General features: G+C 39.0%; 2 protein-coding genes across 4 annotated transcripts in view; one reads left to right on the top strand and one right to left on the bottom strand.

Annotated features, from left to right (window-relative positions):
* The window catches only part of SYNC (syncoilin, intermediate filament protein), a 17,672-nt gene extending 15,325 nt beyond the window's left edge, over positions 1–2,347 (top strand). For both annotated transcript variants that reach the window (XM_070459093.1, XM_020896062.2), the window contains one exon: positions 497–2,347. In XM_070459093.1, coding sequence (XP_070315194.1) covers positions 497–554 — 58 coding nt within the window. In that variant the 3' untranslated portion in view covers positions 555–2,347. The remainder of the gene's footprint in view (positions 1–496) is intronic.
* On the bottom strand, positions 1,815–17,685 carry RBBP4 (RB binding protein 4, chromatin remodeling factor). Of its 2 annotated transcripts, none has more exons than XM_020896066.2 (12): positions 17,557–17,685; positions 16,851–16,998; positions 13,760–13,905; positions 6,932–7,105; positions 6,472–6,587; positions 6,196–6,356; positions 5,964–6,090; positions 5,738–5,815; positions 5,091–5,167; positions 4,934–4,991; positions 4,733–4,843; positions 1,815–2,796 (listed from the first exon to the last, which is right to left on the bottom strand). In XM_020896066.2, exons 1-12 carry the CDS (start codon positions 17,570–17,572, stop codon positions 2,731–2,733), a joined length of 1,278 nt encoding a protein of 425 aa, XP_020751725.1. In that variant the 5' UTR covers positions 17,573–17,685; the 3' UTR covers positions 1,815–2,730. The 2 variants fall into 2 exon arrangements, with proteins under 2 accessions (XP_020751725.1, XP_020751726.1); XM_020896067.2 differs by having other exon boundaries at positions 16,851–16,995.

The raw sequence follows: 17,685 nt of genomic DNA, 5'->3' as shown, positions 1-17,685 counted from the left end.
GGCCTAACAGACCATGCTTATTGTTTGAGATTACTAGAACCCTGTAAGTGAAGAAAACGAGCTGCTAAATACCTTTGTGTGGATCAGATGAAAAGTACAACTGGGAGAAGGCAATGATTAATCCAAAGAATCAAAACTACAGAATTTCAGATCTTGTAATACCTGTGTAAAGTTAATGTGGGCAGATGAAATTTTTAGCGAGCCCCCTACCAAAGTCATCCCTGATTAGATGCAAATCACTCTAGTAAGCTCTCCCTAACATATCTGCACTAAGCTTCAGAAATTCATTGTTAAAAACTTTATACTGGGAATTCCCATGGTGGTCCAGTGGTTAGGACTCAATGCTCTGGGGCCTGGTCAATCCAAGGTCAGGAAACTGAGATCCTGCAAGCCACACAGCACAGCCAAAAAAAAAAATCCACAAAAACTTTATTATATACTGTATTATTTTAAGTTGCAAAACTTAAACTTATTCTTTTCTCTCTCAACCTTACAGGGGCTGTTTAGAAACATACTGCCGAATCTGTAACCAAGAAACAAAAAAAACTTCTTAGCAAAGGATCACTAAGTACCCTCTGGACATACTTTTTTCTAAACAGAGAAGGGAGTGTCATGGATTTGGCAAGCAGCTCTCTCTGGGAAAGTTACAAATACTGGCTGACCTGTTTAAAAGATTCTAGGGCTGGCTGGAGGCAGAATACTGTCAGTCCACTCTTAGCTGTATTCTATTTCATGTTACTGGTACTGATCTTAATGCACTGAGGAATGGAAAAATGAGTCTCCTGTCAGCCATCAGCAACCTTCCAAAGGCACACCGAGTAAAGGATGAATGTATGGACACACTCTAGTATTGTGAAAAATGTACCTTGCCTTGTGTTGACCCAAACCAGAAAGTTTTTCGGGAACACAGGTGAAGTAAAAAAGGTACCCTATTTTCATTACAGTTGACTCTTGAACAATGTGGGGCTTAATCTGCACATAACTTAGTTGGCCCTCTGTATCAAAGATTCCTTCACCTCTGTGGATTCTGTTATTTACTACTGAAGAATATCTGTGTTAAGTGGACCTGTGCACTTCAAACCCATGTTGTTCAAGGGTAACCGTATATGGTTTACAATCTGGATCCTTTTGTGCCATGAGTGTTATACTTTAGCTGAATTCCTTTACAGTTTTTAAATCTATGCTGATTAATGTAGGTTTACTCTTGTGTCAAGGTATTTTCACTATACTCTAGAACTACTACTCACTTAAAAACAAACAAAAAAGAACCAATCCAGCTTTCCCAAAATATCTTACCTTATGAAAATGATTTTGGGTGAGAGTGATCTATTCAGTTAGACTGGGTGTTTGGCAAAGAACCAAGCATTTTATCTGGTTATGGTACTTGGCTTTCAAGAGCCTACTTTTTTAACCTCTAAGTACAGGCCCCAGTGAAATACACTGAGGAGATTCATCCTCTATGAGAAAAGGTCAAACACCTTTTCAAAATTTAAATTTTGCCTTAAATTCTCTCTGCCACACTGCCTCTAACATTCTTGAAAGTTCATGTGGTTCTCTAGAGATAAGATTTCAAAAAGATGTTATTTTACCAAAGCCTAATCTGTACACCTGATGAAGGGTTTTATGTCTTTCACTTCCCCTGGGAAGGAGTAAAGCTCTTTTCTATACCTCTGGGTCTACTATATTTAATTCTGCTCTTGGTAGTCAAAGACCACAGAAAATAACTGTCATCTGAACAACTCTTCTCGAAGCCAGAAGCCGGAGACTGGTGTTTGATCAATGTTGCACACTAAATAAAACCCATCAGCATGGGGTTATGTAGAAAAGCAATTTATTCCATTATAAGCACTTACACAGTTAGTCAAGGAGAGTAACAGGCCTGCTGGTGAAACAGGTCACCCAAAATAGAGATGGTATCAAACTAGTGGTCAAGGACTAACTCCTTAAAAAAAAAAAAAAAAAAAAAGCAACTCTTATCCAGGATTAATTTAATTTTAAAAACAAATACAAGCTATTGATTCACTCTTCTCAACTTAACTGGACAGTCTACCTGTGGTATAACTGTCAGGTAAAAACATACATCTTTACAACTTGGTGGTCCCAAGTTTTTTTTAAAAACCATTTCACAGAAAGGAAAGAAATAATATGAAAACAGCTCAAGAAATACACTAACAAGCAAAAATATATGGGGAAGAAGGAACACATTGTTTTGACTTAACTGAATAAACTGAGAGGAGACTGGTCTATGTAAGGAAATGTGCATCCTGGAAAGTTTGGCGTGTAGGAATTTGTATGACTTGAATCTCCCCTATTTCCTGAATAAAAACAACATCTTGTAGTATTTATACTTCATGGCTCAGACACCTACCTCACTTGGCTCTATTTCTTACTCACTCTAGCCTTTACTTAAATGAGTCTGAAAAACTTGGGGATATAGCATAAGAAGAAAAATAACCACACACAATATTCCCCCTTTTGTGGCTACTTTTAGACCTCTGTTACTAGAAAATTCCTAAAGAAAATTTAAATATAAGTCTGTGGCTTTGCTGAATCAAGAAGCCCCCAGTTAATATTTAGAAAACACCTTCTGTTTGGACTAATAACATTGTTGATAGAACTTATTATAGAGGGATAACCAAACAAAGTCTGTGTCTCAAAACCAGTGTTAAATCAATCTCAGAGTTGAGAGGAAGAAAAGGGGAGTCTAAAAATCACAAGTGCAGACATGATCTAAGATCCTTGTCCTTCTGGATCCACACTTCCTTCAGGGTCTTCATCGTTATAAATGTTCTCTGCCTGCCAAAAACAAAGAGAAAAGGGTATTGAGTAAACATGAAGGTTACTTCTTGAAGTTAAGGCTGAAAATAGATGAGGCCAGGAAGACAGTCTGTGGGGTATATAGTCTGTTTTAACTATTCGACTCTGCAGTGGTTTGCTAAGAGCATACATAGACACCTGCAAATGGATGAGTATAGTTGTGGGCTAATAAAAACAGGCAGTTGGCCATATGGCAACCACGTCCCCATTAAGATATTTCCCAAAAACTGAAGTATGGTTACTGTTTGTCTTGATCAACCTTGAATCTTTTTTTTTAACCTTGAATCTTTTAATCAGACATTAATCATAATAATAAGTAAAAACAACGTAAATGTCCATCAACTGATGAATGGGTAAATAAAAGTAGGGTGATGGCTGCCTAGTACTGGGTGGACTAGAGGCAAACAGGAGGGATGACTACTGGGTATGGGGTTGGTTTCTGGGGTAACTAACTGTAGTGATGGTTGCACAATTCTGTGACTACACTAAAATTCGCTGAATTGTATACGGAGGAAGAAAAGAATCCCCAAGCCGCAAAAAAATCATGTTTCAAAATCAAATCTCAATTTATAAATATTTTTAAAAGAGAAACTGTTCTTGCATAAAGTAAACTCTACATGTACTACTTGGCTGTTCTTAGTATCTACTATGCACAAACCACTAGGACAGATGCTGCAGAGGATGGGATAGTCGACTACAGGGACAAAGAATGTATACAATTGTGTGAGCAGTCTGACAACAGTTGTGTGGTATCTCTTCCCCTGACACCAATGGGGTGTCGAACAGTTCAATCCTGATGCTGACCACCTGGAGGCAGATCTATGACCAAGGGCTCACGCCCACAAGACTTCAGAGGCCAGTGTCAAGCTCTGATAGCTTAGGCTACCCAAGCACTTTGTCCCACTTGGCTGCAAATTTTCTCACAACCTTGCCGCCCCCCTCTGCCCCAGTTTGGGCACAAGGGGCTACTTATAAATAGCAATAGAGACTCCTGCTACTCAGGAAATCTCAAGAGTACAAGCATTCCCTAAACGTACCAACCACATTTTGGTAAACAGCCTTCTATCAAATAGTTACAGATAATTAAACATAAGACTAGAAACCCAAATTTTAATATGAGGCAATTCTATCATGCTGTTCTACAATCTGCTTTTTTTCCAGCTCATCAGTGTATCATGAATAGCTTACAAAACTAGTATACTTCTTTTTGATACATAATATTCCAAAGTATGGATGCAGAACATGTGTTAATCTCATAGGACACAAATATTCCCATCTTACTTATTTTTGATTAATAGCGTTTAATAGGAAAGCTCTGAATATCAAAATGTTTTTCCTCATGCTGAGCCAAAATCTCACCTCTGGCACTTGCTTCTTCCTGGTTCTAGATCTACTCTGAGACACTTTAAATATTTCTTTAGAATAATTTTCATTTATTCAGCCACTGTTATTTAAAAGTCATGCTATTGTTTTTTAAACTGTAGTAAAAGACACATAACACAGTTTATCATTGTAACCATTTTTAACTGGCATTAAGTTCAGTGGCATTAAGTCCATTCACACTGTGTATGCAAATATCACCACCATCCATGTCCAGAAGGCAATCATTTCTTGGATTGCAACATTATCAGACATTACAATTATTTTTATTAAATCCCAAGTGCTCTGAAAATTTAAAGCAGGGTGATCACCTTCAACTGGGGCATAAAAAGGCAGGGAATGTTTTTGAAATCTAGGCAAGTTTCATGGAGAAATGGTTCTCTTTGATGTTGACACTGGGACAACCAGATAAGAGTAGCCACTTAATAATGTACAGGTGAAGTCACATGGTGGGAGTAAACTGAACAGAGCTGCCAGTTGTACTGACGTATATATAAACACAATAATACTAGGCTTCATTTATCTAAACACTTACCATTTGCCACACTTGCATGATATTGTCTTCTGATACAGAACAAATCACCCAAGGTTCGTTGGGATTCCAGGAGAAATCAGATATCTTGGCAGTGTGACCACCATGAATAAACTGAAAGAGGGAGGAAAACAGAGATGAAAAGCAGATAAGAGGACAATAAATCATGAACTATTTCAGCTGTGCTCAGTATCTGTAACATACCAACAACTCTGGTGGCCCATCTTCTGCATCTTCTGGGGATTGTTCCTCTCCAATTTTACTAGCACAAAAAAGGTTTTTTTTAAAGTTAAATTTACCTTGAGTAATTCTGGAAAGTATAAAAAAAGAACTTCACAAAGAGTAATTTAACAAGACATACCTTAAATCCCAGACATTCAGTCTACGATCAGTACCACTGGAAGCCAAAATAGTCTCATTGTGAGGCGACCACTGAACCTATACGTTAAGAATAAAAATCTATCAATTAGAAAACTAAGGAGAGGGGAGTTCCCTGGTGGTCCGCTGGTTAAAAATCCACCCTACAATGTAGGGGACAAATGTTTGATCCCTGATCAAGAACTAAGATCCCACATACCACAGGGCAACAAAAATCCACAAGCCACTACTAGAGAAGCCTGTGCAATCCAACAGAAGATGCCTGCAATGGCGAGCTGACGCAGCCAAAACAAACAAATAAATGCCAAACGTTATCCAACACTGACCTAAGAACTAAAGTACAGCTCACCCACACAATTTACCCAAGTACTTTCAGTATTACACACAGTGCCTGTGCATTCAGTTTTGAACATAATGTAACAAATATTTCTTGAACTGAGTCAGAGGGCTCTGCATATTAAGAAAAGAGCTTAATTAAACTGATTAGACAGAAAACTTGGGAGTCAGTACTTTAGGACTGAACTGTGAAATTATAATAGATATGGCAAGTTACAAAGGAATGGAAATAAGGGAAGAGACACGTCAGGCATAAGGTTGATTAAAAACACTAGGAGCATTAGTTTCTCTTACCTGGAATATTTCATCCTTATGTGATTCAAAGGAATGCAACTTAAGTTTCAGATTTCTCAGATCCCACAGAGCAACAGTCTTATGTACAAAAAAGGAAAGCAAGAGTAATCAATAAAAAAAATTTTTAACGAGAAAAAGAAAATCCACAACTAAAAGATCTCCGTGCATTCAAAAGAAGCCAGAGAAATCCACCCTATGTCTTTTTGTAAAAGTAAATCACACTAACCTTGTCAGCTGATCCTGTGGCAAGAATGAACTCACTATAAGGATTGAAAGAAAGGCAGTTCACTTCAGCAGTGTGAGCATCAACTGAGTGGCTTGGTTTGGAAGTATTGTTTGAACGAGTATCCCAGCTTCGGTGAAAGAAAAAAAAAAACGGGGAAAAAAAGGCTTGAAATGGATAGTCAAATATTATACAACTTAGATAATATATTGAGAAAAAGATGGATTCAGCTCACATCATGAGTTTCTGATCATCAGCAACCGATCCAAAGAGGGACTCATGGAGCAGATGCCAGGAGACATCCTCTACTACTGCCGTGTGCCCTGTGAAGATGGTCTTCGCATCCACAACTTTCCCTTCCTTTGGAACAGCACTTATGTCCCACAGGCAGATGGTCTTAAATGAGAAAAATGAACTATTACATAAAAGAAAGAGTCTCACTTCCTCATATACCCCAGAAAACACTGATACAACTAGCCCAGATGTGCTTCACACTGGGAAGGATACGCACGTGGTCATCTGAAGCACTCAGTAAGTGCCCACTGAGATTTGGGTTCCAAGAAAGCCCGTAGCCTTCCTTCTGATGTCCACGGAGACGCAAGTCTGGGTTGCACTCTCCAGAAGGGTCTACAAAGTAACAGACACATCAAGACTATCCAGTCCACTGCCTCACTGGACCTACTTAGCATAATGAAATTTTTATCAAGAGGTCTAAAGCTCTTATTTTTTATGAGAAATACAGACTATGACCAAACTGATAATATTTAAAAGCGGCACATTCCGTTCTATATAAAAAAACAATTTCTTTTTCCAGATGTAGGGAAGAAGGATGAAGAGGTAGTACCCACACATATCAACATAATTCACAGGATATAAGATACATAAAGAATAAGCTAGCAATTAAAACTGAGAGAAGCAATGTATTCCTGTAGTGATTCATCATTTGTATTTGAATAGAAGAGAGAAGATACCTGGTTTAGAAGGATGTTTTGTATAGTCAAAAACAAGAACATCACTGGATGGAGTCTTTGTTGCAATGATGCAAGGATTCTGGGGCATATAGCGTGCCCTGTTTACCTCTCCTTCATGGTTGATCTTGATTTCTATTTCAATTTTTCCACTAACCGAGCCAAAACCTCCAAATTCTGTAAATAAGATGTTAATTGCAAATGAGGACAAAGTAAGAAGTACTCTATGTCACTCAAAGTTTCACAGAGGCAAGGCTTTTAATAAATGAACTGGTATAATACTAGAAGCAGTATCAATATTTATTAGCAATATATAGACCACACTCCTTATTTCATTGATTTCTTACCATAACTCTACAGAGTAGGGAAGAATTATCTCCAAATATTTCACATGGGAAAAAAGAGGACCTACATTAATTTGCTCATGGTGACGTGACTACAGCAGAACCTAAAATGAATCCCCATTTTTCTGATCCCTTTCGGCTATGATACTCTTTCAGCTATGCCCAAAATGATTTTGGTAATTACATACCTAATAAGTATTATGTCGCTATCTAAAAGTAAGAAACACTATTGACTCCACTTCAAAGATTCTCACTAAGTGGCTTTCAAGCCTCACTTAATCAAAAAGAAAAAAACAAACTATGCTCAATAAATAAAATCCTTTTTTTTCCTTTTTTTAAAAATAAATAAAATCTGAAGTTACTATTTTAATGAATATCAAGTACATACACAGTGTGCTAGGTACTAAAGAGTCCCTCTTCTTGACTATTTGAATCTCCAGTTTGGGGTAACCTTTTTGAAATACTGACATCTTTCCTCGTATCAGTGAGGAAAAACAGAGCCACAACAGCTGGTTCAATTTTCCTGACCCCCCCCAACTTACACTTGCCAACCAGAGTCCTTGGCTGAAATAAACCAGGTAGGCAAGGACTAGACAAAAACATATTTTATTCACATTTGACTACTATATGCACTTACAGAGTTCTCCCAAGTACCATTATAAAATGTTTAAGAATATAATTTGTCATTATATAAACCTTGGCAAGGGTTTCCCTGGTGGCTCAATGGTATAAAGAATCCACCTGCCAATGCAGGAGACACAGTTTTGGTAAGTTGGATAATATGATTAGCAGATAACATTCAACCTCAAAATAACTTTATACATTGAAAAGCAGTGGTTCAAACAAGCTAAAAGTCTAAAAACAGTTCAAAACAGATTCTTAAAGAGGGGGGAAAGAAAAACATTAAAAAAATCCCTCCGGAATTCTAGACCACAAATACCCACATTGCAAAAAGAAGGCATGATTAGGATATGTGATCTCAAAGAACTTTCAGTCCAAAGACAAGGAGATAAGCACACAGTTTATCAGCTATATACTACTAGGGCTTTCCTGGTGCCTCAGTGGTAAAGAATCTACCTGCCAATGCAGGAGACATAGGTTTGATCCCTGGGTAGGGAAGATCCCCCAAAGAAGAAAGTGGCAACCCACTTCAGTATTTCTTGCCAGGGAAATCCCATAGATGGGAGGATACTGGTGGGCTACAGTCCATGGGCTTGCAAAAGAGTCAAGATAAGACTTAACAACTAAACAACAACATACTACTAATCAGAGGCACCCTCTCCCCCGCTACCTGCAGTTAAAATACAATAGTAAGAACTCAGCTTAGGACCTTTCTTGGTGGCACAGTGGATAAGAATCCGCCTGCCAATGCAGGGAACTTGGATTCAGTTCCTGGTGCAGGAAGATTCCACACGCCACAGAGCAACTAAGCCTGTATGCCACAACTACTGAAGTCTGCATGCTCTAGGGCCTGCAAGCTACAACTAATGAGCCCCTGTGGCGCAACTACTGAAGCCCATGCGCCTAGAGCCTGTGCTCTGAAACGAGAAAGCAGCCTCCGCTCTCTGCAAGTGACAAAGCCCGCACGCAGCAATAAAGAACCAGTGCAGTCAAAAATAAATAAACAAACGAGTAACTGTATCAGTGTGTACATGTTTAAAGAAAAATCAGCTTAGAGGATTCACAACTGAGATTTATGAAGATGAGGATTCATCTATTTAACAAATAATCAGGGACTGCCCAAATTCAAGGTGAGAGCAAAAACACCAAATCTGATGTAGGGAAGAAAGACTGAGGTATCAATGTACAATAAAGTGAATGATTACCAAGGTCTAACTACATTCCTATTTTGTTTGGAAAATACTATTTAGAAAGACTGAGATATAACAATATGCTTAAACTGTGTAGCCTGATGAATTTTTACATATGCATACACTAGGGGAGTTACCACCCAGATAAAAACATGGGACATCTCTAGCCCTCTCATCCTCCCACAAGGCACTTCTGTATCCCTCCCAACTAATACTGTTGGACAAACTAGATAACCAGCATTCTAATTTCTACCACTTCGCCATTTTTTGTAGTCCATAAACATTTTGAAACTAAAAATAAGTTGCAACATCTTGAGTCAAATATTCCAATTATTTCATCATGACTTAATACTAGTTTATTACATATAACTGAAGTAGAAGACTAAAGATAATTAAAAAAAAAAAACACCCCCCCCAAAACAATTCCCAAATAAGTTGCTAAAAATAAACTCATTGATATTTAAAGATCTTGGTAACAGTGTCTGAAGTAAAATTTCAAACCTATTTCCAGGGCTTCAAATGTAACCATAGCTGGGCTGAATGTAATACAAATACAAAAATTCTTTTTTAAGTCAAAACAAGCCTAAGCCAATTTTCTGTTCTTTCATGTTGAAAGTTCAATGATCTTTTGAAGCTATCTGTCACCAACTACCTCAAATCAAATGGGGTTAAGCAGATGGTAATCAACTTCAATAGTTCGATCTCAGAGTCTAAGACACTTCATCTGAGAGCAAGGAGGGACTAGGAATCGATCTATGTAACAACCACTTAAGCTTTAAGAGACATTAGTAGTATGCATCTACTTCCACCATTGTTGAGACCATATGGAGAGCACCTGCTCCCCTTTAAGCACCAAGCTTGTCCAGCCATCTGAGTGATTTGAAGGAAGAACGAGAGGGAAAAGGAAGAGAAAAGGAAGGAATGGGAGCCGATATGCTATGTAACCTTAGGGGAAGTTACCTGGTTTTCTTGTGAGGATTAAATAGGGGGATCTATGCAGTCATACAAATATATCATGTATATTCTTTTATTTTATAGTTTCTCTAGAGTTAAGTATTTGGGGGATAAAGGTATCATCAGAAAAGCAAATTGGTTTGATGCCACTCAAAAAACAAAATAGATAATCAACAAGAATTTAGAACTTCCAGATGTACAAGCTAGGTTTAGAAAAGGCAGAGGAACCAGAGATAAAGCAAGAGAATTTCAGAAAAACATCTAATTCTCTGCTTCACTGACTACACTAAAGCCTCTGACTGTGTGGCACAACGAACTGTGGAAAATTCTTAAAGAGATGGGAATATCAGACCACCTCCCCTGTCTGAGAAATCTATATGCAGGTCAAGAAGCCAACAGTTAGAACCAGACATGGAACAACGGACTGATTCCAAATTGGGAAGAAGTACGTACGTCAAGGCTGTATATGGTCACCCTTCTTATTTAACTTATATGCAGAGTTCATCATGTGAAATGCCTGGCTAGATGAATCACAAGCTGGAATCAAGATTGAGGGAGAAATACCAACGACTTCAGATATGAAGATGCTGGGAAAGACTGAAGGCAAATGGAGAAGGGGGCTGCAAAGGATGAGATGGTTAGAAAGCATCACTGACTCAATGGACATGAGTTTGAGCAAACTCCGGGAGATAGTGAAGGACAGGGAAGCCTGGTGTGCTGCAGTCCATGGGCATGCAAAGAATAGGACAGACTTATCGATTAAACAACAACATAAGGAATTATACCCAATGTTGTGGTAGCCTTAATGAAATATGGATAAAAACAAAACACTCAATGAAATCATTATGTTGAACATCTGAAATAACACTGTAAATCAACTATTTTTAATTTTAATGGTCAAAACAGAGAAGTACCAGAAAACAGATAACTAGTTTAAAACTTTGGAGTGATAAAGGCCTTTCAAAGAATGACAAAATCTGAAGGACCCCAGAGGAAAGGTGGATAATTAAAAATTCACAGCTTCTAAAGTAAATAGGAGACTCAGTGGTAAAGAACACAACTAAATAGCTGTGGCTCAGTGGTCAAGAATCCGCCTGCCAATGCAGGAGACATGGGTTCCAGCCTTGATCTGAGAAGATCCCACATGCTGCAAAGCAACTAGGCCCATGTGCCACAACTATTGGGCCTGTGCTCTAGAGCCCAGGAGCCACAGCCACCGAAGCCCGTACACCCCAGAGCCTGCGCTCTGCAACAAGAGAACCCCCTGCGATTAGAGAAGCCAGTGCACCGCAAGGAAGCCTTCCTTGCCCTAACTAGAGAAAAACCTGTCCAGCAGCAAGGATCCAGCACAGTCATAAATAATTTTAAATAAATAGGATTCAAGATTATAAAATAAAGAGGGAAAAAAATTTCTATAACCTGTTAGTTAGGGATAACTAACATTACATATATAGTTAACTCGAAAGGAAAAAATGAGGAAAACACATAAATAGGCAGCTTAAAAGACAGACAAAAGATAAATATTTTAAAATAAGTCCAACATCACAAATAACTTAAAAAGCAAGGTAGGAAATTCCTGGGGGTCTGGTGGTAAGGACTCTGTACTTTCACTGTCAAGGGTGCTGGTGTGATTCCTGGTGGGGGAACTAAGATTCTGAAAGCCCTGTGGAGCAGCCATTAAAAAACCAAATCACAATAAAAACCAAAACGAAGAAATAAAAAACAACACCCCTCCAACAACAAAGTAAAACGAGAACGTAGCATTCAATGTTGGTAAAGGCATGCAGAAACAGGCATCAATACATTTGCTACCGGTGAAATTCAGAGTCTTTTTTGGAGGGCAACTTAGCAGTACCAATATACTTGAAAATGTTCTTGCCAACTGATCAATATTCCATTTAGGTAGGTATTCTACAGCAAAACTATGCAAGATATCTGCACAAGAACTATTTTTGAAGCCAAAAGATTGGAAACCACTTAAATGTTAATTGAGGGATGGTTAACTACAACATAGTATACAGCCATCAAAAGGAGGTACATTCCCATATGCTAACAGAAAAGATGGCTGGGATACATGAGGCCAGGAAGTATATTTTATGCTATATTCCCAGTACAAAGAAAAACTGCCTAGCCGAAGTACTTAACGTATTTGTTGAGTGAGTGTTCCAATTGGGATAAATCATTCAGAAAACTATCAATTTAACAGTGATTCATAAAGGACAGATTTATGTGGTGAGAGGTTCACATTATAGTTGCTTTTTTTGTTTTGTTTTGCACTATGTAGGCTTGTGAGATCTTATTTCCCAGACCTGGAATCGAACAAGCCCCCTCCCCCACTCCACAGTGAAAGCATGGAGTCCCAACCACTGGACCACTAGGGAAAGCCCTGCTTCAATTTTTAAAGATGATTTATTACATTACCAATCAGAATATTTGCTTTATGTCAAAATAACTAAAAATCCTATTTAGTTTGGCTTAATAAAAAGAAAACAAGCTCAGGGAGGCTAAATGATTTATCCTTAAACTACACAGCTAGTGAGCAGCACAACAGGGTCCCAAGCCCTAGTTGTCTGATTCTTTTCTTTCCAACAACAACAAAAAATCGCTATTTTCGGCTGTGCAGCATGTGGGATCTTAGTTCCCCAACCAGAGATTGAACCTATGCCACTTGCAGTTTAAGCATAGACCCCTCCATCACTACTAATGCCTATGCAGAGACCATCTCTGCAGTTACCATATCCTATAGTTCACACACACAGGTCAGTGATGCAAAATCATGTTTGCTGGCCCTTATCCTAAGAACTTATTTTGCATTCTCCTAAGCTAAATATGGAATGATCAAAAGAATAACTGCACGTTACAATCTTGGCAAATAACTGGAACTCAAAATAACTTAGATAAAGGAATGGATTCAATCAATCAGGAGAAATCTAAAGAAAACATTACACATTCACTTTGGGGGGCCACAAATCTCAGTACTGAAAGTCTATCTTCTACCTTTGGTAATAATTTGAGTTCAAGGAGAACAATAAAGGAAACCCACTCATTTCTCTCTCTTCTGAAAGGGAAAAAAATAATTCATGAATAGCTAAGCCCTAAGGTTATCACCTAAAAATAGGATATAATTAAACACATTTAATTTTTATATACTATACAGCAAATGCCATAGTTAAGTCTTTTCTACCAGTTAAACCTGGAAAGGGTAACTTAAGCCAGTGCTTTTCAATCATCCCGCCCCATTATTGCCCTATAAGATATTTTGACACCTCGATGAAATTCTAATACCACAGATAACCTGTGTATTTGTTTATGCATGCTATGTATATCTGTGCTTGAAACAGTTCAAAGAATAAGACTGTTTTCACACTTACCCCGCTCTGAGAATCAATTTTCAGTTCCCCAGGGGCAGTATCTTCTATGTTGAGAATGCAAGCACGCACGGCAATAATATATGGTGGATTTTAGCTTCTTGAAATTCCCCTACCACCAAATTTAGTTGAAGAAAAGTTTATAGAAAAAGTACAGAACCAAGTACATGTTACATGTCTTCCGACATCTAATATCTACACCAAAAATCAGGCTTTCCAAAGCTTAATATCTTGTTCCTAACTTGAGAGGCTACATTATCAAACTGTACACACTTTTTTATGATAATTCAGAGATATGAAAATATAACCAAAATAAGTATCATTCCTCCCTTCACCTTTAATTAAGACTCCTACCTCCTTTTTCACTGTCGTAGTGTGAAGCATCAAACTGAGCATCATCATTAGGGAGCTGCACGCTGGCTATCACAAGGTGGTTTTGTTCATCTGACGTGTGTGTCCCCAGCACAAGTCGATGAATACTGAAATCTTTCCCTTCTGGTCTGTAATAGTGACATATGGTTAATATTCAATTTAGTAAACTAAGAGAGACCACAAAGTCAGTGACATACATGTATACACAAGGCACTATTACAAACAGGATTTGAGAGAAAGAAGTCATTAAGAGCCGTATTTCCTTACTTTTAACATATCTTCCATAGAGCTGAGGGCAGGTACCACATACCACTTAATTTCGTAATTATTTCTTAACTTGGCCAAATATTTACAATTACCTTTGAGGAAAGAGTCTGACAGAATAAAATAAAAATTAATTATTCATCCTTTACAAGGAGATGGAGAGAAAAAAACCAATTGTTGGGTATATGAACACTTCCGGTTACTTCATTAGGTTAACTTCATTAAAATGGAAAGGAACTGACATCAAGTAAGCTAATGTCTCAAAATGGGATAAAACCCAGAAGAGGGGGGCAAGAGCTTTGAAAGACAGTATTCCAAGGGAGGTAAGCAAAGATGCAGGTTACAACACTATGAAGTAATATTCTAATTTAAAGATGGTTTTGGGAAATTGACTTCCTTGGTGGCTGAGTTAAGAATCTGCCTGCAATGCAGGAGACCTGGGTTCAATCACTGAATCAGGAAGATCAACTGGAGAAGGGAACGGCTACCCAGTCCAGCATTTTTGCCTGGAGAATTCCATGGACAGAGGAGTCTGGCAGGCCATAGCCCATGGGGTGGCCTAAGATTAACCAACTATGTAACAGAACTAGGACTGAAGTCTAAATCTGACTTTGAATGTGGGAAAACAGTGGGAGAGAAGGTCAAAAAGCAGACTGAAATCAGACTCTAGGGTACTGAATGTTTGCTTAAGGTATTCTGAACTCTACTGAAAGGAACAAAGAACCATGGAAAATTTATAAGGGATGTACCATAATTTGAGTTCTGTCAGAAGGGTTAATTCAATGTAAAGCATAAAGCAGAGGTTCTTCAAGTGTGGTATGGGGAACGAAACCATCAACATTATCTGGGAACTCCCACATGCAAATTCTCAAATCCATTATAGACATATTCAATGAGAAATTCAGGGGTGATGATTTGTGGTGCTTAACAATCTGTTCTACAGGTAATTTCCTGGCAGTCCAGTGGTTAGGACTCAATGCTTCCTCAATTCCTGGTTGGTGAACTAAGATTCTGCAAGCTTCATGGCATGGCCAGTGTAAAAAAAAAATTTTTTTTCCGATTCCTTCAGCTGATTATGATGCCTGTTAAAAGTTTGAGAACTCCAGTCTAGATGGGAAAGATGCTACACAAGAATTCATCAGGGCTTATAAACAGACTGTCAAGTCAAGAAAGGGCTAGGGGGAGGGGAGAGACCTAAGAAATGTCAAACCAAAGTCAACTATGATAAGGAGAAATAGGAACAACAGAAAGCCAGGTTGATATCTCCATAGAAAAAATACACTTAATTTGGAATACATCATGTTGGGAAAGCTAATAAGATACTCCAGAAAAGACACCAATAATAACAGGCAGTTGGCAATTCAGGTAGAGCTCAGAAGCTGGGTTTAGAGATAACCAACAGAAATTCCTCTGCAGTTTCAGATACCCTATGTGGAAAAAGAGGAGGAAATATAAGACGGCTGCTAACATAAAGCTGGGGATACTTGTATTTACAAAGTTAAGCAACTAAAGGAAGTGCGGGAGTGAGGAAGAATATTACAAAACCACAACCATATCATTCTTTCTAAGAAACAGAATATAAATAAACACACAAACACATTAAACAGACATTAGGGAGAGTTGTTATAAGTAATCCCATCCTAAGAAAATAAGTTATACAAGTACAATACCAAAATAAAGGAAGGGTATTTGGACCAACTTCTACTCCTGCAGAAAGGCTTATTCATCTACATCTGTGAAGCAGAAAGCTACTAAGAGCAAAGTACAGATTTCAGCCTTGGGTTATTCAGTCTTACTGTTTTCCAAACCTAACTAATCACACTACATGGAAAGCTTTTCCAGAATGATTTAGTAAGGACGGGGTGGCCAATATTTGGGATCCTTTGGTCCAATATAATTTAGCACCTGACGATAGTAAATCTAGAATTACTACTTAAACTATTTTTAAGTATCCTGCCACAAGTTCCTAAGTGGTCTGAACTACTGACAACTCCTAACACAAACCACTCCTCTTACCCTGAACTCAAGTAATTCTGATAAGCAACTGAATGTGGGAACTCCTAATTCACATACTTAGGACAAGGAGGGAGGTTCAAAAGGGAGGGGACATAAGCATACTTATTGCTACTTCATCTGATGTACGGCAGAAACTAATATAATACTGTGAAGCAATTACCATCCAACAATTAAGAAATTATTTTAAAAAATACTTAGGACAGATTCCCCCCCTTTTTAAATGCCAATGGGAGATTAGCAGGCTCATATTGCTATTAATAATATTTGCATAAATTGTCAATTATTTTTTGAGCAGAAACATAGTCAAATAACCACAATTCACAAATATCCTGACTTCTAAAGTCCTGAATTTTGAAGAAATGTACTTACTCAGTACACATGTAATTTTTAAAGGTTGTTCTGAGTGGCAGGTTATCATATCACATTCATCTTTGCATTAACCAGATAGTACAAATGACTGTGAGATTCAAAATTTTTTTGTTGAAAGAATTGCATTCATCATAATCACTTTTTGAAAGCTGACAAATTTTACATTACTGTTTGATCAACTACAGTTATAATACGCCTATTCAATTCAGTTATCATAAAAAGAAGACATCAACATGTTTTCCCTTATCAGGTAAATTGCAAAGTTGTTTCACATTTTGTCTTTTTTGGCCTAGAAAAAAATGTCCCCAATAGGTTCTGATCACGTGTCCGCTCCGGGTGACTGGAGAAAGGAAAACAGGGATAATCAATGTGAGAAATCTACACTGAGAATACAACAAAATAACATTCAACGGATTCTTATCACCTGGTTACATCTGGAAGCCACTGTGCAGTTAGGCTAGGCCACTCCAGAGCATGGGTCATCACCAAATCGTAAAGAAAAGGGGTGTTCTTTTTCCATATTTTGTATTCTTCGTTGATCACACGTTCTTCTACTGCGTCATCAAAGGCTGCTAAAAAATAAAAAACAAATTAAGTTAGTGACCACAAATGGAAACCGAGTAAACACTTCCAAAGCCACCGGCACTCTTAAATCCCGATTCTGAAATGGAGATCTGTCTAAATCTCCCCGAGGCACAGCCACCAACGCCGCTCTCCAGCCTGACGGGGCTTTAACTGCTGGGCTCATCGCTGCCAAATGCCGTTAGCCGCCCGGCCGACGGCGTCGGGAGGAGCACAGAACCGGCGGGGAGGCCGGAGCACCAGCCCTTGCGGAGAGCAAGCACTGAAGGGAGGACCCGGAGAGAGGCGAGCAGACCGACAGGGCGTGCGGAGAAGGACCAAACACCAGCCGGGGACCCAAATGCCTGCTTCAAGCCGCTGCGCCGGGCCTCTGCTCCGGAGGAGCTGGTGCGCCGTTAACCCGCCCCGCCGGGAGATTCTCCTCACGCCTGCGATGGCGGGGACGGCACTCAGCTGAGTCTGGCCTGTCTTCACTGTTAGGCCGTTTCGAGGCCGCTACGCAAGCCCGGCAACCCCCCACTCTCCTGGGGCCGCCCCGGAACCCTCACCTTCCTTGTCGGCCATGGCGGGTAGGCAAGCCGGCGGGGATCCCGGGGTTGAGCGTTGCGGGAGGGGCGGGGAGCCTGCGGACGCTCGCTCTGCGCGCGCGGCCTCTATTGTTTCCTGCTGCCCCTGCG

Source organism: Odocoileus virginianus, chromosome 30 (genome assembly GCF_023699985.2).
Source record: "Odocoileus virginianus isolate 20LAN1187 ecotype Illinois chromosome 30, Ovbor_1.2, whole genome shotgun sequence".
Classification (NCBI taxonomy): Eukaryota; Metazoa; Chordata; class Mammalia; order Artiodactyla; family Cervidae; genus Odocoileus; species Odocoileus virginianus.
Note: the sequence above shows the minus strand (reverse complement) of the source record. Positions and strands in the feature narration are given on the sequence as shown.